We start from the raw sequence: 24,816 nt of genomic DNA on the forward strand, positions 1-24,816 counted from the left end.
TAATATGTGGACTTCATCAGGCCAGTGCAGAATCATAAAAAGACTGGCTGGCACCATCCCTGAACTGTGCAGTGAGGTACACTTGTATTCCAGTGCCCGGAACTGGATAGGAAATACCCAGCAATTTAAACAGTGAATCTTTGTATTCTAATTATTCTTTAAGAACATTACATATTTATGGAATCAGTCCTCCCAGAAGCTTTTTCTCCTGAAATCTGGCTTCCCTCTGAGCTCCTTAATTGAAGCATTGGGCCTGGAGAGCAAGCATATCTAGCCAGACAGGCCTTAGATAGGCCTCTCATACCGATATCTTAACCTTCCCTTGAGCAACTCGTCTCTGAGATGACTTGTATCCATTTATTTGGATTTGAATCTGGCCTGCTGGTTAATGAGCCCCATGAAATTTATTCTCCATATCCTGTCCCATGCTAGGTTTCCTTTGAATGCTTTGTGGAAAACAAATGGCATTGCTTAATCTAGTACCTTCAGAGCTATTTTCTCTAGATAAGGAAGGAAATCAACACATTCTTAAACATCCCATAAAATTGCATGGCAAAATATCACTTGTTTCTCTAGGATAAAATCATAAGAATTATTATGAAATGTAAATATTGTTGCCAGAATTGACGGGGAAGAAAGATGTCATCTAACAACATCCTTACCACCACCACCACCCTCAGACCTTCAGTGTGGATTGAGTCTCAGCTGCATACAAAATAAAAGGTCATGAAGCTGCCATATGGGCCAATGAGAGAGGCCATCTTGGGAAAGTCTTTCTTTCAAACCAAAGAAGTGATTAGAATCATGAGATAGTTTTATCCACAGCTGCTTATTTTCTTTACTAAAACTTCTACTAACACTATCACAGGATATAATGAATCTGAACACCTAAGCAGTATCATTGCATCTTTCTCTAGGTAATTATAATTTTCTTTTGTGAAATATCTTAATTTTTATATCTTACAGAAATGACATAGAATAATGGAGAACCTTATCTCTATTCCCTTCTCTTCTACCCATCTTGCTGTGTGACCTTGGGCAAATCAATTTTCTTTATGAGTTCTCTCCAATGTACAGTGAGGAATGCAGTATTCACCTTCCACCCAACTTTCTAGCCCAGTCAGACTGCATGGCTCCATTTTTGCAATTCCTATTTAAAAAACAGCCCTGATAGAATCTAGGCAGAATAAGGTGCTACTGCGCTCTGCTGGTCCTAAGAACACACCTGCCCATCAATGCAGTGACCCTGCCCATCCGAACAGCAAGGGACTCAGTGCCCCTTGCTTGCACTTGAGAAGACATAGCAGGAAACCACAAATAAAAGAAGCACATTCCATATATGGAAAAATAATAATATTTTAAGTATTGGGAAATTTATGATTTCTTATGTATATATCAGGTGCCATCACCATTTGTGACCAACTTGCCACACCACAAAGTGCTTATCCTATAATCCCTTCACCTTTCTGCCATTCTCACCTAGTAAACAAGCTGTGGGTTCTGACCCTTTGGGCCACTGTCACTGTTTTACGCCATTTTTCTGCCTTGGAACATATGTAGTCCACTTTTGTTCAAAAGATTTAGGAAAGTTTTTGCATATTCACTTTTAGTTTATGAATAAACAGGAAGATAATAACTAATAAGGGCCAAGTAAAGTGGATATGCAGCATCAGTGAGAAAAATGCTGAAAGAGGAAGGCAGGGCTTTATTAGACTCTCAAATTCCTACAGAGCTCTGTCAAGTTGTAATAAGAGATTTATAATAATAATAACTCTTTGTTTTGTTGATGATCCTAAAAGGACTTCATGTGAGAAACTGATAAGGATTTGTTAAGAGCTTAGTGTTTCTAAGCTCATCTATAGTAATATAATTTCAGAACTCCAAAATATTAGAATCTGTTGTTACGTTGTATTTTTAGAAATGGTGCTGCCTCTGACTATACTCATGGGAAAGACAATTGAGAATCATGCTTTTACCTTGTTTAAATTTTATGCCTTTAAAATCTCTTTCACTATAGGTCTGTGCACTGCCACTGAGGTCATTGTTATTTCTTAGAGTGGTTGGGGCAAAAAAAAAAGTGCAACCCACATCCCAAGTATCCTCAAGCTGAGTATATAGAAGGAGTATGTGACTCACAGTGTCTGTGGCTTCTGCTTACATACTCACAGAACCACAGACATTTTGTCTTTGATTTCCCATAGGTAGAGGGTAGCTGTGTCTTAAATGAACAGTCCTTGTGCAGCTTCCCATTGGGGAATCTCCTGCTATTTGCTTCATGGTCAGTTCCAGCTTTTAGCCACCTTAAAGGGTTATAGACAATCACCCCAACAGCAGTACACTGACCTATCTTGAAAGAGACTTACATATTGGATGCACATAGTACACAGACTCTCATAGGCAAAAATCACAGCCACCCCACTTCCAACTACGTAAGTACTACATTTCATGATGTACGTGATACCTATTCCAGTTGTAGGTTTAGTCTGCTCTAGACCAAGAAGGAAATTAGCATGTATTGAGCATATCATTTTTACCAGGTATCTTATACATTTGTTGTGCATCCCTAAGAAATGGACCAACTTTTTGCTACATAACTGTTATGTATATAACCTTAATAGTGATCTTCAGTGTCTAACATTTTAGAAGAGAATTTGCTTATTAAATTGCTTCAAAATAAAACTTACATTATCATAAACTTTAGTTCTACTGATAGAAAACTAATTAACTCAATTCTAAAGAATAAAATCGACCAAAAAATGTGTCTATTGAGGTTATTATCAGGTATTTGCTGAGAAATAATGGGTTTTAAATTTTTTGAAACATTTTTAACTTTTAGAGGTGAAAGCAACAGCCATGGAAAGGTGACTCAAATCATTTACTGAAGCTTGGCAATAGTAAATTATATGTAAATTTTAAAACACAGTGTTAATTAAAATCATATCAGAGGTTTCAAGGCAGAATATTACTTTGGGAAACAAAATCCTAAAGTGAAGAAAAAGAAAACAGTTGTGCTAAACAGTATTTAATTTATGATTTGCCTTCAATTTGTTTGCAGGATAATTTGCTATAGTAAAAAGAGCAGGGGCTTTGGAAACAAACAAAATTTGGTCTTGAAACCTAGTTCCACCACGTATGTAATTGCTATATGGCCTTGAGCAATCACTTAAACCTCCGCGAACGTCTATTTTATCTTCTTTAAATTGGCAATGGAAATATGCGCCTTATGAGATTTTTAGTATTAAATGAGATGTATAAATATTTCTGAAGTACCTCAAGTGACTGCGGAGTTAGTTTTCTTTCCCTCTGTTGTTAATCACAGAGTAAGGTTTACTCTTACTTAGAAGCCCAGCAGGAAGTCCTGGAAAGGAAGGTTTGGTTTGAGATTACCTTCCCACGCCCAGACTTGGTTACCAGAAAATGCCCCAGAAGCCCTGGACAGTCTGCTAGGGATTATGTGAGCCAGGCAGCAGCCTCGGTAGGGAGGTAGAAGGCTGGAGTGAGCAGCAGGGAGGGTGCATTTCCTCTTGAGTCCCAAATTCATAATATGCCCTCATTCTGTATGTAAGGGGAAGCTGTAGTCTCACTCGCATTTAAAATCGTCCCCCCAGCGCCACCAAAATGTACTCTAATACCAAGTAGAAGAAATTTTGAATTATCTGGAGTTTTATATTTAGGTTGTGATGGATTTTATTGTATGTCCTAATTGTAATAAGAGCTACCAACTCTACAGTGCCTGCTGTGTGCATAGTAGTATTTAGGTACTTTTCATATGTTCTCTAATTCGTATAATACCTTTGAGTTTTAGCTGTTGTTAAAATGTCCATTTTAATAAAGTGACAGTGATCCTGAAGGTTTTGATAGCAAGCCCAAAGTTGCCATTTAAAATGCATAAGTTGCTGATTGTTTAGATAAATATTTAGATAAATCCTTAGATCACATTTATGATTATCTGTGGCCCCTGTAACCTTCTGAACTGTCATGACTCTGTCAGCCCCATGGTGATGTATATCATGTGTTCTCACAGAAACTGGCCCCTGGAGTCAGCCAGTTTGCTTACACCTGTGTACAGGACCACCCCATTTGGACGAATCAGCAGTTTTGGGAGACAACCTTTTACAGTGCGGTGCAGGAACAGGTTCGCTCCCTGTATCTCTCAGCCAAGGAAGACAATCATGCCCCACATCTAAAGCAAAAGGTAAGATAAAGAAAGGTACTTGTGTGGGCTGAGGTCCTGGCTTCAAGGAAGGCGTACCTCAGTTATTCCCAGGGCCAAAGGAAATCTGGCCACTTCCTACCAGTGTATTTAGGGTTTACTTTAGGAAACCCTCTGGTGAGCATCTTTCTCCTATTGATTCCTGAGATTTTTTCCCATAATTTCTTACTACAGTTCTGTAGCACTAGAATTGTTTTATTATATTTAATAAATAAGAATTCCCTGGAAACAGTTACAGGAAGCCGAACAGAAAGAATAAACCTAAAATACCTAGGCAGATGTCTCTATGCACTGAACTTCTTGAAGAAATGTCAAATTAAAGTTAACTCACTCTAAAATAAATGCTCAAAAGTATGCCAGCAATAAATCTAGGTCTTCTTTTAGAAATATTCTATATGTTTCCATATATTTTTACCACCATAAAATATATTTATGAAAACTATCAAGAAAATACTGTAAATTAAAGAAAATTGGTTTTAATTTGAAAGAGTAGTTTAAATTTTTCTGAAATTTTGAAAGGTCATACACTTAGCTGTCTGGTCTTGGGGAAATCACTTTACCTTTCTGTGCCTTATTTCTACATTGGTAAAATGAATAGATACTGTACGGTTTTAATGTCTAATACAAGTGAAGGACATTGAAGAGTTCCTGGCACATACTAAATAATAACTGTTAGAAATTACCATCCTCATTAATGGAACTTAACTCAGCACTAAGGGCTAATTATCAATATTGATTCACTTTAAGAGTAATTTTTTTTAATTTTTTAAAAATTTATTTTCTTATTGAAATATAGTTGAAGAGTAATTTTTAATTCTTTATGCTGGGCTAGTACATTGCTACTAATTCTTTCCTCCATTTTAAATTTGCCTTATATTATGTGAGATAAATGAACCTAGGGACTTCCCTGTTGGTTCAGTGGCTGGCACTCCTTGCTCCCAGTGAAGGGGGCCCAGGTTCAGTCCCTGGTCAGGGAACTAGATCCCACGTGCCACAGCTATGAGTCTACATATCATAGCTGAAGATCCCATGTGCTGCAGCTAAGACCCCACCTGGCGCAGGCAAATATGTAGTAAATAAATAAATAAATATTTTTTTAAAAATGAACCTAGATAGCTAACTGAAACTACCTAGTATTCACATATTTCTATGGCCTCAAGTAATTTTAAACATATTATTGATCTGTTATTGAGTGTGATAAGAACAGAAACTTTAATAACAGCACTGTGTGGCATCTATCTGATGTTCAAATTATTATCGTACAGTTAGTTTTAATTGTTTTCTTAATTTAAAAACTGTTTTTTTCTTTCAAAACACCAGATGCGCTTGGGTAAGGGGTAACTTATAGCAGATCCACAGTGTATTAGCTTGAGGCCATATTTTAGAAATAATTGGCCTGGTGGGGTACTTTTGATAATTTTTAAAGAAGATGTGGTCACATTGGTATATCTCAAAAACATTCATAGATCAAATACATGTCACTGCTTCTGTGTCCTCTGTTATATAAAAGTCTGTCTTTGAGCCCGAGGTTAGATATGAGTAAGACTACAGATATACCAGCTCTTCATAAGCTGTAAAGTGCTGTGCAGATGTGGGTTACTGCTATTGTTTAACTCTTCAGCCTGTAGGAAACCCCTCTTAAAAATCCCATGAATACCTATATACCCATGTGGTGATAATGTTTGACTCTCACATTTACAGGGAAACCTAGCTGTTTTGTGTGTGTGTGTGTGTGTGTGTGTGTGTGTGTGTGTGTGTGTGACTTTGGTCATTCTTTTTTTCCCAAAGGGCAGAAGAAAAGAAACATAGCAGAGTATGAGAAAATGTTACTGGCACATTTGACCTGAGCATTAATAGGTACTTTAGGTCTACAATTTGTTATAACTGGCAACTTGAAGGGGATAGAGCCATAGAGATAAATAAATGCAGTGAAATGTTAGCATTGAGAAGTGTGTACATCTTTGCTTTGCTGCTGCTTCCTTGGGTTTGTCACATGGTTCCATTCAAGGCCTGTTGGAGCTCAGAAAAAAAGAAGACTAGGTTTCATGTTGTTGTTGTTATATTTTGTTTATGTATTTTCATTTTTACTGACATAGGTATTTAATAGATGAATTATTAAAACATCTTCCATGTTTTTTGAAGCTCATGTGAAGTGATATACTTGGATTTTTTTTTGCTTTGGCTTTTAGGGTAAACTGTCTGATGACCAGTATCAGGAGAAGACAGCAATGGACTTGGCAGCCGAGCAGCTACGCCTTTGGCCTACTCTGAGCAAATCAACTCAGCAGGAGTTGGTGCAACGTGAGGAAAGCACTGTCTTCAGTCAGGCCATTCACTTTGCAAACCTCATGGTCAATCTACTAGTTCCACTAGATACAAGTAAAAACAAGCTCCTAAGAACATCAGCACCAGGAGACTGGGAGAGTGGGAGCAACAGCATTGTCACAAACAGGTACGAAATGTGGACACAAAGAGACCCTCCTGTTCTTCTTGGCTTAGCACAGAATGTGAAGTATTTTGGGATAAATATTGCTATACATATTTCAAAAATTAACCATTTTTTTTACCTTCAGACTTGCTCAGCTTTTCTCTATCAAAAGACTTTCACTACATCCAATTATTCTTAATCACCTCCTGTACTCTCTTCTCTTTTATGACCTCTGATTTTTCAAATGTCTCACCCACTACTGATCCACCCCTTAAGTTACTTTCTGCCACAGCAATTTACAGAAAGCACTCTGGAAAATTACTAATGAACTCCTTCTTATCAAAGTGATTATTTGTTTCTTGGCCTCCTCTTCCTCAGTTTTCCATTGCATTTGCCTATAATCATGTCCTGAACCACTCCTTGCTCTCAACCCTACTAATTCCCATGCTACTGAAAATAAAACCAGAAGGCCTAACAGGATCTGGCTCCTGGCTACTGCTCAGACCTTATTTACTGTTACTCTTCTATCAACCAAACTGGTCTCCCTGTTCAACATTCGATGTGTGATCCTGCCTCAGGGCCTTTGTACTTATTGTTCCTGCAGTCTGGAATACTTTCCCTGAAATAATCACAAGAATCACTCCCTCCCTTCATTTAGTTCTCTGCTCTAATGTCACCCACCCAGAGAGGACTTGCTGACTTCCTGTCTTAGGTAACACATCCATCACTTGCTCATACCTTTTGTTTCTTTCATAACATTTTCTACAGTCTGATTTACATAGTGAGTGGCTAAGGCACCTACATTCTTTAATGCTTTGGGATGGTGTAATGGCCATATTCCCTGCTTTGCTTTACTTCTAACACTGATTCAGCTAATGTGGTTGGATTTGAACGAAAGAGAACTGAGTAGTTCAGAATAGGCAGCAAGTCTTTTCCATGACCAGCAGTCTAAAAGAAGGCATAGGAGGCAGGAATATTTATTGAATTTAAGGCAACAAGGGCAGGGATTACACTTTCACATCTGCTCCATTTCAAATTTATTCCCTTCTTTTGCATGATTTTTATCACCTGCAAACAAATGAGGGCTTCAGAGTGAGCAAAATGGTTGTGATTCACGAGAGAAAGAAAAATATTGGCAAGAGAAAGGTTCATAGGACAATTTTGTTCTTCCACTTAGGAGAATATGCTACTTGCTGAAAAAAGTTCTTTTACTTTGCCTACCAGGGACATGTCCCCTGGTTGCCAAAGGCCAAAGATAGCCATATGACTTTGTCTGGCTCCCTGTGGCAATTAACTTGGGAGGACAAGTTTTTTTAGAAGGTTCAAGTATCAGATAATAAATTTAAAGAGTCTCTTTTTGTTTTATTTTCTGTGGTTCATGAGTTCCTCTCAGAAAAGTGACAGAAGGTATTCCTTACAAAAACAAATCTGGACCCTAAGGACAATGTCTGACAATAGCTTCCAAATGTAGGCAAGCAGAACATCATGTTTCACCATTATCACTTACAGAAAAGCCATGGAGTTAAGTGAGGTTTCTACTTGAGTATACATCACTTTGAGCAAGTTTAAATTGCTGTGGAAAGTCACTGTGATATAGTAGTCATTTGTTATATTTGAGTACTGGCCATGATTTCTTTCCTTGACTTTCTTAGTATTGCAGGAAGTGTGGCTGAGAGCTATGATACAGAAAGCGGGTTTGAAGATTCAGAGAATAATGACATTGCCAATTCTGTTGTGCGTTTCATTACCCGATTTATTGACAAAGTTTGTACAGAGAGTGGAGTTACTCAGGATCACATCAAGAGCCTGCATTGCATGATACCAGGTAATCACTTTGCAGATATTAGAGAAACAGAATATTAGAGATAAATGAGTAAGAATTATTCTTATGGGTCTACTTTTTCCAGCATGACACTTGGCTTCCATGTAGTTTAGCCATGCTATTTATTTTTGTTTTGATTATTTTTTTAATAGTTTTAAATAGTAGTAAAATATATATTATAAAATGTGCCATTTGAAACTTTAAGTGTAAAATTAAGTGGTATTAATAATATTCACAATGTGTAAAAAACTTTTTGTGTACCAAAACTTTTTCATCACCCAAAACAGACACTCTATACCCATTAAGCAAGAGCTCCCCATTCTCCACCCTTTAGCCCCGGTTACCTCTAATCTACTGTCTACCTCTATGAATTTGCCTATTCTAGATATTGCATATAAGTAAAATCATATAATACTTGTCCTTTTGTGTCTGGTTTATTTCATTTAGCATAATGTTTTCAAGGTTTATTCATGTTGTAGCAGGTATTGTAACTTCATTTCTTTTGTGACTGAATAATAAATACTCTATTGTATGGATATACTACATTTTATTTATCCATTCATCTGTTGATGGATACCTGGATTGTTTTGACCTTCTGGCTTTTGTGAATAGTGCTACAATGAATGAAGTTATCTGAGTCTTATTTTCAGTTCTTTTGGGTATATACCTAGGAGTGAAATTGCTGAGTCATATGGTAATTCTGTGTTTAACTTTTTGAGGAACCAACAAACTATGATTAATTTTTAATTCTAAAATATACAGAATTTGTTTTAATTCTACTTGTTTGGTACTCTTTCATTTTGAATACTCTGACTCATCCCAGGAATTGTAGCTATGCACATTGAAACCCTAGAAGCAGTGCATCGTGAGAGTAGAAGACTTCCACCTATACAGAAGGTAATTATTCCAGACTACATGCTTTCAGGGTATAATGTCTCTTAAAAACAGCAACAGTAGACTGATGTGCCCCCAGAAAGTACCTTCTCCTAACCTTCTACAGAGACCAGCCCTAGTTTTAATGATGCATTAAAGTTTGAGAGGAGTTTACATGTAGAACCTCATAAAAAAGAATAGTGAAGCAGATTAGTGGATCAACAAAGGAACAGTAATAACCTCTTGTTGAGTCTACTTTTATAGGCAGGGCATAAATTATGAACATTCTAACTTCCAAGCCCAGGCCACGACTTTATGCCCTGCCTACTTCCCCCCAAAAGTGACTTAAGGCAATTACCATAAAATCACCAGATTCCTGAATCTGTATGCATTACAAGCATACATCACAAACATCTGGGAAGTCTATTGAAAATTGAGAGGCCTGAATCCCAGCCCAGCCTCCTGAATAGGATTACCCTGGGACTTGGCCTAGGAATCGGTACTTTAACAAGCCTCCCAGATGATTATTTTGCAGTTAGTCTGGCACCAGTCTGTGGGACTAGGGTTCAGGACCCTCTTACCTATATAACAGAACTATTAAAAATAAATTCAAAGGAGAAATCAGAAGCCAGATGGAAAGGAAAGTTAATTCTATCAGAAATCTGACACACAGTGATCATTATACTTTGGCTTTACATTTAGCTCTGAGCTTCCTAGAGCCAACAAAAAGAATAGTGCTGATTTATATATAGTTTTTACTGCTCAGTAAAAAGAAAGGAAGGGAGGGAGGGAGGGAGGGAGGGAGGGAGGAAGGAAGGAAGGAAGGAAGGAAGGAAGGAAGGAAGGAAGGAAGGAAGGAAGGAAGGAAGGAAGGAAGGAAGGAAAAACAAGCATATTAGATCTTCAGAAGAGATGGATTTTTTTTCCCTAGCCTGAACTCTTCAGGGGAGTGTAACATGTAGTTCCTCAATTTCCCAAGATGATAAATGGTCATAACTTGGCCATTTTTTGTGTTAATATTTATTAAAGGCTAAGGAGGGCTCTTTAAAGATGCATCCATTTAAAAAAATATTTCGTTTTTTCAATATTCAAAGTAACAAAGCTTTTGTATAAAATTGAAGCATTAAAGAAGACCACATTGTACAAAATGAAAGTCTCCCATGGTCCTCCTCACCCCGACCTCTACCCTTAACCATGATAGCACCACCTTTAACAGTTTGGTTCATATTCTAAAATGGGATCATAATATACATACTGGCTGGTAACTCTTTTTTTTAACTTAGCAATGTATTCTGGCATCTTGCTATGTTTGCATGCATAGATCCATGTCATTCTTTTTAATGGTTGCAAATTTCCATTGAATATGTGTCTTAAATAGTTCAGTAACTTCCAGTGATTTTGCTGTGAATAAGCAATGCTGTGAAAAATCTTTTTACATTTGGATGCAGAAACATCATTTCTGCCTTCTCCCAAATCTGTTTACTCCTTTTGGCTACTCGGAAAGTCTGGCTCAAATTTTTTATATCTGTAACTGAAAAGATAACCTTGGTCTAAGGGTTGGAAATCCCACTATAATTGGGTTTTAAATAACTTTCTCTGTTGTTAGCCCAAGATTCTTAGACCTGCTCTACTGCCAGGAGAAGAAATTGTTTGTGAAGGTCTTCGAGTCCTGCTGGATCCTGATGGAAGAGAAGAAGCCACTGGAGGCCTTCTTGGAGGTCCTCAGCTCCTGCCAGCAGAAGGAGCCTTGTTCCTCACCACATACAGAATTCTGTTCAGAGGGACTCCCCATGATCAGCTAGGTATGGCTCATATTATGCCATCAGAACAGGGATATCTATGTGCTACATGAGGCTTTGAGTGCATCTGTGTGCAGTGATTTGCAGGCCAGTTCAGATTCAGAGTAAGCCTTTTGCCACACAGGTATTTTTTTACAATATTTTTGTCTGTCAGAGCTAATGATCATAGATTCTTATTTGAAGAACCAAGGGTATCTTCTAGACAGCAAACCACGGTTCATCCACTGAAACTATAATAATTTCATAAGGCAGTATTTTATGACTTAGGGCTATTCACAGTATCCAGCTGCTAACAACATCCCCTGCTGATTCGCCCCACCTTCTGAATCCTGCAGTAAACTGTAAGGTTGAGGTTTTCCAGACTCATGATCCCTTTTGTGGAAAGATGTGCTAAGCATTTCAGGGCTGTACAGCACTAAGTAACCCCACTTCTCTCTCATTCCATTTCAACTAACCCCATTCCTCTCTTAGCAGACCTCTCTCCTACTCACGAAACTTCCTTAACTTCTGTTTTCTTCTACTGTCTACAGTCTTCTGCATTAGAAAGGAATAGCATACCTGTCAAGTCTGAATTATCTTTTTTAAATCACTGTAGTCTCTATATAAACTGTTCTGGTTGATAGGAAAAGCATGTAAGGTTTTGGGTAAAATCATTGGACTCCAAAACAGGAAGCTCAGATTTAGATCACTGTTGGACCAGTCTCAGTGTCTTAAATAAGTCCCCTAATCTCTCTGAGTTTCAGTTTCTCCTTCTAGAAGATTAGGGGATTGGGCTTGCTTGGTGATAATCCAGTGGCTCTCAGTCTTGACTGCATATTTGAATTACCTGGGAAACGTTAAAAAAAATTTTTTTCTGGGCCTAACTCTCAAGCAATTGAATTAGAATCTGTAATAGGATTCTAGGAGGGGGAGACCCAGGCATCTGTGTATTTTTGACATATACTGAGGATTGAGAAACATTGGGATAAATAGTCACTAGAATTCCTTCCTTATCTGAAATTATTTATTCGGTAGCATTTGAAGAGTATGTACTATGTGTTGTGCACTTTGTTAGACAGTGGAATTCAGATGTATAAACTGTATTATCTTCAAAATCTCACAGTTGCATAATCCCTTGCTTAGATAGAATCAAGATGGTTTATTATGTTGGTCATAAAGATTGCTTACCACGTGAAAAGCAAAAAGTTCGTAAAATTCAGTAAACAAAATGAATCAACAGGAATAGTTGTGCTTATTTTGAAAAAGAGTGAAAAATAGAGCAAAATTTCTCAACCCTCTTCTGTCATATTACTGTAAATATGTAAATTACATTTGTATTTGTAAGCAAGTATATTTTTAAAACTAAATATCTAGTACTTAAACCAATTTTTTGTACTAAAACCTTTGTGAGCTCAGTGGCCATTAACATACACTTTGGGCATATAAATATATGCGATACTTGGTCATTTAAAGTGCTCTAATTTATGTCTTTTAAAGAAATCAAAGCTGTATTTAGTGTGAAAGCTTGTACTGATCTCTTGTTTTTTCCTGACAATTTTTGGGTTAATTTCACATTTTAGGAAAATTATTTTCATCAGAGAAAACCTTTGTATTTGCCTCTTTTATTTTATTTCTCTTTTTAAGTTTAAGTTAATTAAAAAAAATTTCTCCTTTAATGACACATAGAAATCTGATCATTTGACATGTGTTAAGCATAAGTCGTTTAATACATCTTAGAACTTAAATCCTGTGTATGTCTTGATTTTGTTTAGTCTCTGGGTATGAGTTTAATATGAGAGGATAATCAGAATTTTCCAGGTTAGGAATTTAGAGCTTCAGGGAATGAGAAATTCTGATAATAGTAAGTAGGTGAATTAATATACGGGCTCCTAATGCAGATAAACCTAGTCGGATCTCACCCCCTCTGGCTTCCTGGCTGAGGGGCCTTGCCCATCGCTGCTCCTGTTCTGTCACTCGTACCACTGCCTGAAATGCCCACCCTTTCCCCCTCTGTAGATCCAAACCTACCTTCTCTTCAGAGCTCACCTTTTCTCTCACTTCCTCCAGCAATCAGTCTTTAGCCATCTAGCATGCGGAGGTATTCTCCCCTTCTGACATATTTAAAACCATGTACCCTCAAACCCAGGAGCTAATTGCATGTTGTTGTATTCTGCATGTGACTTTCCTCTCCTGTGGGGAACTGTGAGCTCTCCAAGGGAGGCTTCATGTGTGCTACTTCTTTTCTAGATTCTCATCTTCATACCCTCAGGTAGTTGATAAATAATTATTTATATTTTTCCCTTTCTTGCTTTAATATTTAAACTCCTAAAAATCTTAAGCCTAAGCCCAGTCCTAAATCTTCTGAAGGCACATATATTCATAGTATAGCACCTTTATACAGAAACAAACTCTGACAGTCTTTTCTCTTTTGCTTTTTTATTACATTAGATATGATAAGTGTCTTTTCAATATTTGAAGATACTTCTTTTCTTCTGTATGAAACCTACCCTTCCTCTAAGATGCCTTAAACCAGATGATCTTGTGTGGCACACAGTAGGTTGGGGAACTAGAATGAAGACTGGCAGGCAGGGACAGTTCCTTCACTCCAGGAAAGGATTGAAAGTATCTCAGGAATGAATTGCCATGCAACAAAATTGATGAATGTGATTCTAGAATCATGGCACTTTCTCTTGCTGCATTTCTGGACATTGTCCTTTCTAGACACATTTCTCCAGCAGAGGCTGGTGAAATGAGTAGCAGAGACTGTAGAAATGAGCTGTAACATGCTGTTGCTTAGTCTGTGCCTCATCTTCCTATAGTTGGTGAGCAGACAGTTGTGCGAAGTTTTCCCATTGCCTCCATCACCAAGGAGAAGAAGATCACAATGCAGAACCAGCTACAACAGAACATGCAAGAAGGACTACAGATCACATCAGCATCTTTTCAGGTATTAAGAAAGGGAGCCATTCTTCTGCTGTTAAAAAGTTTTCTACAAATGATGTCATGGCCACTTTCTTTTGATCACATGGTCAGGAGTTAGAGGATGAGGAGGATCAGAGGGTCTCTCTGAGAGGGTAATCTTTGAGTCAACTCAAGAATAGTATTGAATTTAATCCTCCATTTCCTGAGCCCTGTGGTCAACTCAGAGTAACAACAGATTATCTGTCGATATTCAGTGATCGTAGAAATTCAGACACACACAGTTGACTCTTATTCTCTGCCGCTTACCTCAGTTTGTGTTTGGTAGAGCCTTTAGATAGAAAGCATCTCTTGTCATCTGTTTCAGAAGGAAATGCCCTGTGGCTCTTCTGTGAAAGAGAGAGAGCTCTAAGAATTATAGCTAGGGCTAAAGTACTATTGGTGCTAACTAAGGAACCCCTGATGAAGCAAAGGTTTTTTCAGGGGGCTCTGAACATATCAGAACTTGTGGAATTACTGATGCAAACCAGACACTTGGAAGAGTGATCTTTTCCTAATTTTCCTTTTTGTGTAATTCTCCATTTGTGACATTATGCCATTCTCACTCTTCCTGCCTTATCTCTGACTTCTCAGATTTCCAGGGGTTCCAATTCTTGCATTGTTCCTTTCAGTCAAGAAGCCCTCCCTAGTACCTCCATATGCTAATTGTGTGAAATATAAGTCTGCTGATCTCTAGGCCCAGAACTGCTCTGGTCACCTGAGAGCAGTGACCTCCTAGGGATTTCTTCACTATTCCAACTGCTGCATGGGTCTACTGGTTAGGATTCTAGTCAAACTGAATTTTTTCTTCCTAGATTTATAGTATCTCTGGGTAGGAAGAGACCTTCTTAGGCCAAATCCCCTATCTAGAACCAACAGTTGATATATGAGAAGGACATGTTTCCTACTCTAGCCACTACAAATTAATTTTCCTATCCCATCACAGAAAAGATAGTCTTGAATTCTCTGGCAGTTCAGTGTTAAGACTCCATGCTTTCACTGCCAAGTGCCTGGGTTCAGTCCCTGGCCAGGGAACTAAGATCCCACCAGCCGCATAGCACAGCCAAAAAAAAGAAAAGAAATTGAGAAAAGATAGTCTTAAAGAAACCCAACTTCAAGATACACAATTTTCCTTGCCAACTAACCACCTATAACAAGTAAACCTTTCTGAGCCTTACTTTTTTATTTTAAAAATTTTTAAATTGCATTGCATGATATCCAAGGTCCCTTCAACTTCAAAACTCTTGCCATTTAGTGTTGTTACTTTTTTGTTATTTCAGTAATTTGAGGGGGAGCTATCTGGAAATCCTTAATGTTTCTTATATGTTTAATTTCTTTTGTTTCTAGTTGATTAAAGTAGCATTTGATGAAGAAGTGAGTCCAGAAGTAGTAGAGATCTTTAAGAAACAGCTGATGAAGTTTCGTTATCCTCAGTCCATTTTTACCACCTTTGCTTTTGCTGCTGGACAAACTACCCCTCAAATAATTTTACCCAAGCAGAAGGAAAAGAACACTTCCTTTCGGTAAGAAAACAGATTTCTTCATTTCAGCCCTCCCATAGTTGACTGTCAGGGCAAGTGACCTATCTTTTAGGTCAATATGTGACTATTCTTTTTGTTTGCTGTTCTGTCACATCCCCTGAACCAAGCTCAGGAGTTATGGAACAGCAGCATCAATATATGTAACAATCACGTTTATTGCTCGTGATGCATTTTTTATAATGCTGAAATTCTGTTCTCCCTTTTTCCTATACTGATCACTTTCTAACTTCCTTTGAGCAGTCGCTTCAGTTTTCGTTAATATCCAGGCCTAGCAGACAGTTTTGCTCTGATCTAGAGATGAGAATGTTTACTTTTTCTTTTTCTTTGTAACTTTTTATTAGATATAGGAAAGTTACAACATAATACAAAGGATTCCTGTATGCCCTTTACCCAGATTCACCAGTTGTTTGTTTTGTTCCATTTTCTTTATCATTTTTTCTATCATTTTCTCTCTCGTGCATATTTTTTCCTAAACCATTTGAGTTATATACATAATGCCCTTTTATCCTTACATATGTCAATATATATTTCCTAAGAACAAAGACATTATCTTATAATAACCACAGTACAATAATCACAACCAGGAAATTTAATTGTCATAAAACTTTTATCTAACCCAGATTCCATATTCAAATTCTGTTTCTGATCCTTTACAGGTACTTTTTTTTCTGTCTAGTACAGGATCCAATCCAGGACCAGGCATTGCATTTACTTGTCATATTTCTTTAGTAGGAATCCTTATTTTCTGATCAAAATGTTTAGGAATTTATGTTGAAACTTTTAAATTTCAGTTATTACAAAATAACAGTTACCTTAAAATTCTCTTCAATTAGTGATAAAATATAAGGGTTAACATTTCAGTCCATTCATTATTAAATACCTGGAATTTGGGCATCTGCTAGTACAAATTACATATTAGGGACTACTCTGTAGACTTTGGAGAAAAGGCCTTCCTTTTTCCTGAAAGAGTGGTAGGTTGGGGATTATAGGTGATTTGGAGTTGCAGACAGTATGTCATTCTAAACTGCATAGCTAGCCACCTGTACCGTTGTTACCTGGTAAGCAAAGGAGACCACACATATCCAGGTACGAGATGCTGAAGAAGTATGAACAGCTTTCTAGACACTTACAGTGGTGAGCCAAGCATCTTATCTTAGCACTGTGAGCTCACAGGGGAGCCTATGATATTCATCATCTCAGCCATCTATGGGAGAAACAAAGCTTTGTATGGTGTTTGATGTTTAGCAACTGTCGGGGTGGGGCGGTTATATATATCTATAAAATCAAGCTTACTCTGTCAAGCTACAACAGAGATATAGCAATTTTAAATTTTAAAATGTCTTCGAATTGTCTTGCATATATAAAACAAAAGATATAGCTCTAGCTGGAAAAAATTCAAAAATCCCATTGAGTTTAAGTTGCACCTGAAGTGATTTACAGTAGGCTTAATTTAGGAAATATCGGTATTCTGTGATTTCTAACGATTATGTAAAACATGTTCATAACCCTCAGATTTACATTTCAGATTACTAAAAACAAGGTCTGGTAGAACTATTTGACAATAAAACAATCCTAACAGCTCTTCATCAAATGACAAGAAAACACAAAAAGAGTTCTGTTCTTTGTGGTAAAAAAGAACATAATCAAAAACAGTCTTCCTTGAAACCTTCACCTCAGTATGATTATTCAGGAAATAGGTTCTTTGTTTAATTCTTTGGATTGTAAATATCTACACCCAGAATTTATATCAGCAAGAAAAAGTAAACCATTTAAATAAATAAAGTGCTTCTAGGTCCAAATGACTTAAATCCTAGTTTCTCTTTAATTAAAGCAGATTCTCAAAAAGATACTCAAGTTTCTGATTTCTTGTTTTTTTTCTTTCAAACAGGGAAATTATGCTACTCTTTTCTATATCTCAGAAGGTTTCTAGTGTCAGAAGGCAGGACACCACACATACACATTTAAAACACTTAAGAAATAAGTAAAGGTGTTGCCAACTATAATTGTCAAGATATTAAAGAAAAGCTTACGAGTTAGTAGAGAGTTTGAATCAGTGGAGAAAGGGGCAGGCTGGCTTTCCATGCAGGGAGACTTCCGCAAACGTAGTCTGTGGGAACTGATGGAGGCAGTGGCATGGATAACCAGAGTTGGTTAGGGGCCTGCTTGACCAAAAAGCCAAACTGAGGAGTTTAGATTGGGAATGATAAGTAGTTTGTGTCCCACTCTAGGTTCTTGCACTTTTTTACCTAAAAGAATATCCTGATGACAACAGTGTTTTATGGGAAATTAGTCTGCTGCCATATAAAAGGTGATCTAAAGACGGAGAGGCTTAATGAAGGTCTGGACATGCTGGTAGCTGTGGGTATAGAGAAGAAACAAGTTGAGCAACGTAGGTATCAAAAAATATAAGTGGCATCTTCATATTAAATTGACATTCTCTTTGGTTTTATGACTTGTAGTACCTTCTCAAAAACAATTGTGAAAGGTGCCAAAAGGGCAGGGAAAATGACAATTGGGCGGCAATATTTATTGAAGAGGAGGACAGGGACGATTGTGGAAGAGAGAGTGAACCGTCCTGGATGGAATGAAGAAGATGACATATCTGGTATGTAAGAACTTGCTTTTCCTTCATGAATGAACTTTATTCTTTCTTCTTACATGAGTAAGAACAGGAGACTAAGACATAGTTGCACTTAAACCGGACTCTTGAAAACCTAGATCTATCTAATAAGATGGGAGGCACTTACCAGCTTCTCAGAACTGGAACAACATTTTTTTACTTTCCCAATATTCCATTGTTCAGATAAGATTTTTTTAAGTTATATTCCTCCTCTACTAAATCCATAGAGCTGATTGGCCATTGTTATGTGGGTCTCATTAAAGGGAGAAAGAAAGAAACCCCCATTGCATAGAAAATTTAGGTATAAAGTAGTCCCCAGTACCTTATTGTTATGGAATAAGAATAAGGACATTAAATATTCAAAGTTGAAGATTTGAGGTTTTGTTAAGAACATTGTGGGTGCTCTTAATCAAAATGGGGGGCCTAAGATAAAGGCATTCTTAGATGATAAGAAAAAGATGTCTGCTAAATATTTAAAAGAGCAGAATCTGAGAAGCTGAGATAACTCTCAGGAAAATAGAAGCAGAAAACCAGTAGCAAAATTTTTCTGTTCCTTAGCCCAGTGTCAAGTATGCTTATGGAATTAACACTAGAGAGAATCTGATCTAATAGAGAGGATGCCATTGCACCCTTTTGCTTCTCAGGCTCTTAGACTTAGTCACCAGTGATTATATAACTGCTACTTTTACTGCTATTAGTAACAACAACAAGAACATTTTAAAGAAAGAAATCTCATCTTTAGAGAGATCACTGGCTAGAGGTCTCCATTTCAGTATGTATATCTACAGGCTTGCCTTTGGGGGCAGTGAAAAGACCATTTACTGGAACCCTGGCCTCTCACAGTCACATGGAAGGCCATATAAAAATTATTGCTACCCATCACTATTGACTCTTCTAATTCAATGTTTTTATGATTTCACAGAACAAAAACTTATTTTATGATAGTTATTCCACCAAGAGACCAAATTATATAATGCTCTTTACTCCTCTGAAGAGGCCAGCACAAATAAAACTAATACCTAGTGATATATTTGCATTGTGAAGTTCACAAACTAATACACAAAGTCTTTTATTTATAGAGATAAGCTGTCTTTTTTTTTCCTTTTAATGGAAGAGAGCCATATCATTCCCTTTGACATTAGAACTTTGAGTACAGTTCCAAAAACTTTGAAAGCTTAATTTGACTTCTCTCACTTTAAAAATAAATAGGGAAGTAAATAAAGACAATTTTTAACATGGAATTTTTTTTTTTAGTTAGAACATGCAGTACCAATTAGGAATGTTGTTTGTTTGTTTTTTTTTTTTTTAATCCTCCCTAAAATACTTGGCTATTGGGTAAATTCTTCCAATATCTAAAATCTTAAGGGGCTCTGTAACCTGAGATTGCAAAATTATGAGGGCGTTTCCCATGTACACCACATCCTCTGACAAAATATAACCTCCACCAAATGTAACTTCTTCATACCTCTCTAAGAAAGGTCTTTTGCCACTAGTGAACTTCTGCTTAATCTAAAAATTTCCAATAAAAGTTTATGCTCTTTAAAGTTAACTGAAGCCTGGAATGATGAGTTTGTGTAGTGATCATGTTAGAGATCAGTTTTACTGACAGGTTAGTCTCTCACAAAGTATGAATGTTTATTCTATAGAGTCCTAAATAGAAATCACTCCAGGTGGACAGTAATAAGCAAGCCCAACTTAAACAGGAAAATATGGGTAATGAATTTAGAATTATATTGTTTTTAGAAATTTTGAGTTAATTTACGTGACATTTTGAGTTAGTTGAGCTCCTGATATTTTGTTTCCTGACTATTACAGTTTTAATTTATGGTTGAGCATAATGATTCCTCATAGAAGTTACATGATTTAATTTTGGGTATACATAGCACCTCTAGCCCTAATATAAACCTCTTTTGGTTAAGGATCTGCTTCAGAAGGAAGTTTTTAATCCTGTTCTTCGAGCTGTATCATTTCTTCAAATCCTGTTTCTGCCATCACAGTTTCAGATGATAGTGAACTCCCCACAAGTACTACCCTGAAGGCCTCGGAGAAATCTACGATGGAACAGTTAGTGGAAAAAGCTTGTTTCAGAGACTATCAGCGTTTAGGTTTGGGAACCATAAGTGGCAGCTCTTCTCGCTCAAAACCAGAGTACTTTCGGATCACTGCCTCCAACAGGATGTATTCACTCTGCCGGAGGTAAGTCTATTAGTGGTCTCAAAAAGAGACCTTTCTTTCCTTCCATTTGAGTCTTGAATGGGCTGTTTGCATCCCTAGCATGGAGAGAAAGAGAGATGCTAGAAAAAAGGAGCAAGGTTTCCAAAGGTATGTGTGTTTAAGGGACACTTTTTATGCAGCATGTGCAGGCACCTCACTGACATTCTCATAGGTACAATTACATCACTGAACAGTGCCTATATTAGATCAGAAAGTGAACAGTGAAAGTTTTTGTCCACTTTATGAATTACCCATATTTGTCTTTCTCTTCCCATTTGCCTCTCTTCTAGCATGCCTGAGATAACTTGAAGTAAGAATAGAATTTGCCGGCAGAGAGGAGAGATGAAAATCTGCTATAGGTCAGGAGTCTGCAAACTTTTTCTGTAAAGGGCCAAATAGTACATATTTTCAGCTTTGCAGGGGATATGTTCTCTCATTGCAGCTACTTAGCTCTGCCATTGAAGCAGGCATAGATAATACATAAATAAGTAAATGGGCAAGGCCAGTTTTGGTTCATAGGCTGTAATTTCCTAACCCAAGTATAGGTAGGGTGTCCTTATGCTGTCTAATTAGAATTTTTTCAAGAGATATTACTTAAAGAATGTAAATGAACACATTTTCTTTTTTCTGTTCTTGTGTCTATTGCTGTTTTATATCTGTTAAAACATGTGTTATATCTTTTAAAACTACATTTCTACCACCCACAAGTTTAATCATTTTCATTTCAGGGTAAGTTCTTTTCTTTGCATTTATAAATTCCTGGTTGGATTAAATACAATAATGCTGCGAAAGTACTTAGTAAATTGTAAGCCTTGTACATATTTTAGAAAGTTGTCTTAATGTCAGTATTAGTTTTAACCCTGCTATTCTTGAAGAACTATAGATATCTCATTTTAAATGACAATTTAAATGTACAAATACCAATGTGAAACTTGAGAAACAAATTGGGAATGTAGTTTGAGATTTGGGACAAATAAAGTTTTAACATTAAGTACTGAAAGGCTGTAATTTTGATGAGTATGCAGGAATTTTCCTGATACTCTATCATCCTAACTAAATTCTCTTTGTAAATAAGTGTAAGTAAAGGTGTAAGGTGTGATGTCCTACTTGAGAAGCTTGCTATCAAAATCACACCTGACAGTGAGAAAACAGACATATTTATCATTTCAATCTGTCAGAAACAAAATAAAATCTTAATAGGCCATTTATTAGAACACTTATTGTAAAGAACTTATGTTGATATTAAATAACATAAATCCCTCAAGCTATTGGAAGGAATAAAAAATGGAATAATAAAAAATAATCCAAAAGAAGGCAAGAAAGGAGAGAAAAGGAAGCGTGGGACAGATGGGACAAATAGAAAGCAGATAGTAAGATTGTAAATTTAAATTCAAATATATCAGGGATGGAAAAAGATATTCCATGCAAATGGAAATCAAAAGAAAGCTGGAGTAGTGATACTCATATCAGATAAAATAGACTTTAAAATAAAAAATGTTACAATAGACAAGAAAGGACACTACGTAAAGATCAAGGGATCAATCCAGGAAGAGGAGATAACAATTATAAATATATATGCACCCAGTATAGGAGCACCTCAATACATAAGGCAAATGCTAACAACTATGAAAGAGGAAATTGACAGTAACACAATAATAGTGGGGGACTTTAACACCCCACTTACACCAATGGACAGATCATCCAGACAGAAAATTAATAAGGAAACACAAGCTTTAAATGACACAATAAGTCAGCTTGATTTAATAGATATCTGTAGGACATTACATCCAAAAACAGCAGATTACACATTCTTCTCCAGTGCATATGGAACATTCTCCAGGATAGATCACATTTTGGGTCATAAATCAAGCCTTGGTAAATTTAAGAAAATTGAAATCGTATCAAGCATCTTGTCCAACCACAGTGCTATGAGATTAGAAATCAATTACAGGAAGAAAACTGTAAAAAACACAAACACGTGGAGGCTAAACAATACGCTACTAAATAACCAAGAGATCACTGAAGAAATCAAAGAGGAAATCAAAAAATACCTAGAGATAAATGACAATGAAAACAATGATCCAAAACCTATGGGATGCAGCAAAAGCAGTTCTAAGAGGGAAGTTTATAGCAATACAATCCTACCTCAAGAAACAAGAAAAATCCCAAATAAACAATCTAACCTTACACCTAAAGAAACTAGAGAAAGAAGAGGAAACAAAACCCAAAGTTAGTAGGTGGAGAGAAATCGTAAAGATCAGAGCAGAAATAAATGAAATAGAAACAAAGAAAACAATAGCAAAAATCAATGAAACTAAAAGCTGGTTCTTTGAGAAGATAAACAAAATTGATAAACCTCTAGCAAGACTCATCAAGAAAAAGAGGGAGAGGACTCAAATCAATAAAATTAGAAATGAAACAGGAGAAGTTACAACGGACACTGCAGAAATAAAAAGCACCATAAGAGACTACTACAAGCAACTGTATGCCAATAAAATGCACAACATGGATGAAATGGACAGATTCTTAGAAAGGTATAATCTTCAAAGACTGAATCTGGAAGAAATAGAAAATATGAACAGACCAATCACAAGTAATAACATTGAAACTGTGATTAAAAATCTCCCAGCAAACAAAAGTCCAGGACCAGATGGATTCACAGGTGAATTTTATCAAACATTTAGAGAAGAGCTAGCACCTATCCTTCTCAAACTCTTCCAAAAAATTGCAGAGGAAGCAACACTCCCAAACTCATTTTATGAGGCCACCATCACCCTGATACCGAAACCAGACAGAGATACTACAAAAAAAGAAAATTACAGACCACTATCACTGATGAATTTAGATGCAAAAATCCTCAACAAAATACTAGCCAGCAGGATCCAACAATACATTAAAAGGATCATACACCATGATCAAGTGGGGTTTATCCCTGGAATGCAAGGATTCTTCCATATACGCAAATCAATCAATGTGATACACCATATTAACAAATCGAAGGATAAAAACCACATGATCATCTCAATAGATGCAGAAAAAGCTTTTGACAAAATTCAACACCCATTTATGACAAAAACTTTCCAGAAGGTGGGCATAGAGGGAACCTACCTCAACATAGTAAAGGCCATATATGACAAACCCACAGCAAACATCATTCTCAATGGTGAAAACCTGAAAGCATTCCCTCTAAGATCAGGAACAAGACAAGGATATGCACTCTCTCCACTACTATTCAATGTAGTTTTGGAAGTCCTTGCCACAGCAATCAGAGAAGAAAAAGAAATAAAAGGAATCCAAATTGGAAAATAAGAAGTAAAACTGTCACTGTTCACAGATGACATGATACTATACATAGAAAATCCTAAAGATGCCACCAGAAAACTGCTTGAGCTAATCAATGAATTTGGTAAAGTTGCAGGATATAAAAGTAACACACAGAAATCTCTTGCATTTCTATATACTAACAATGAATGATCAGAAAGAGAAATTAAGGAAACAATCCCATTCACCATTGCAACAAAAAGAATAAAATATCTAGGAATAAACCTGTCTAAGGAGGCAAAAGACCTTTACTCAGAGAACTACAAGACACTAATGAAAGAAATCAAAGATGACACAAACAGATGGAGAAATACTCTGTGTTCTTGGATTGGAAGAATCAACATTGTGAAAATGACTATACTACCCAGGCAATTTACAGAATACTCTGTGTTCTTGGATTGGAAGAATCAACATTGTGAAAATGACTATACTACCCAGGCAATTTACAGATAGTGCAATCCCTATCAAATTACCAATGGCATTTTTCACAGAACTAGAACAAGAAATTTTACGATTTGTATGGAAACGCAAAAGACCCCGAATAGCCAAAGCAATCTTGAGAAGGAAGGGCAGAGTTGATGGAATCAGGCTTCCTGACTTCAAACTATACTACAAGCCTACAGTGATCAAGACAGTATGGTACTGGCACAAAAAGAGAAATATAGATCAGTGGAACAGGATAGAAAGCCCAGAGATAAACTATGGTCAACTAATCTATGACAGAGGAGGCAAAGATATACAATGGAGAAAAGGCAACCTCTTCAATAAGTGGTGCTGGGAAAACTGGACAGCTACATGTAAAAGGATGAAATTAGAACACTCACTAACACCATACACAAAAGTAAACTCAAAATGGATTACAGACCTACATGTAAGGCCAGACACTATAAAACTCCTAGAGGAAAACATAGGAAGAACACTCTTTGACATAAATCACAGCAAGATCTTTTTTGATCCACCCACTAGAATAATGGAAATAAAAACAAAAATAAATAAGTGGGACCTGTTGAAACTTCAAAGCTTCTGCACAGCAAAGGAAACTATAAGC

General features: G+C 36.7%; 1 protein-coding gene across 5 annotated transcripts in view; it reads left to right on the forward strand.

Annotated features, from left to right (window-relative positions):
• Nucleotides 1–24,816, forward strand: part of SBF2 (SET binding factor 2) — a 440,997-nt gene that overhangs the window by 351,471 nt on the left and 64,710 nt on the right. For all 5 annotated transcript variants that reach the window (XM_057749271.1, XM_057749273.1, XM_057749274.1 and 2 more), the window contains 9 exons: nucleotides 4,025–4,195; nucleotides 6,403–6,665; nucleotides 8,294–8,466; nucleotides 9,287–9,360; nucleotides 10,943–11,138; nucleotides 13,934–14,061; nucleotides 15,420–15,595; nucleotides 18,073–18,218; nucleotides 20,231–20,429. In XM_057749271.1, the coding sequence (XP_057605254.1) occupies nucleotides 4,025–4,195; nucleotides 6,403–6,665; nucleotides 8,294–8,466; nucleotides 9,287–9,360; nucleotides 10,943–11,138; nucleotides 13,934–14,061; nucleotides 15,420–15,595; nucleotides 18,073–18,218; nucleotides 20,231–20,429 (1,526 nt within the window). The remainder of the gene's footprint in view (nucleotides 1–4,024; nucleotides 4,196–6,402; nucleotides 6,666–8,293; nucleotides 8,467–9,286; nucleotides 9,361–10,942; nucleotides 11,139–13,933; nucleotides 14,062–15,419; nucleotides 15,596–18,072; nucleotides 18,219–20,230; nucleotides 20,430–24,816) is intronic.

This window comes from Hippopotamus amphibius, chromosome 9 (genome assembly GCF_030028045.1).
Source record: "Hippopotamus amphibius kiboko isolate mHipAmp2 chromosome 9, mHipAmp2.hap2, whole genome shotgun sequence".
NCBI classification, from domain to species: Eukaryota; Metazoa; Chordata; class Mammalia; order Artiodactyla; family Hippopotamidae; genus Hippopotamus; species Hippopotamus amphibius.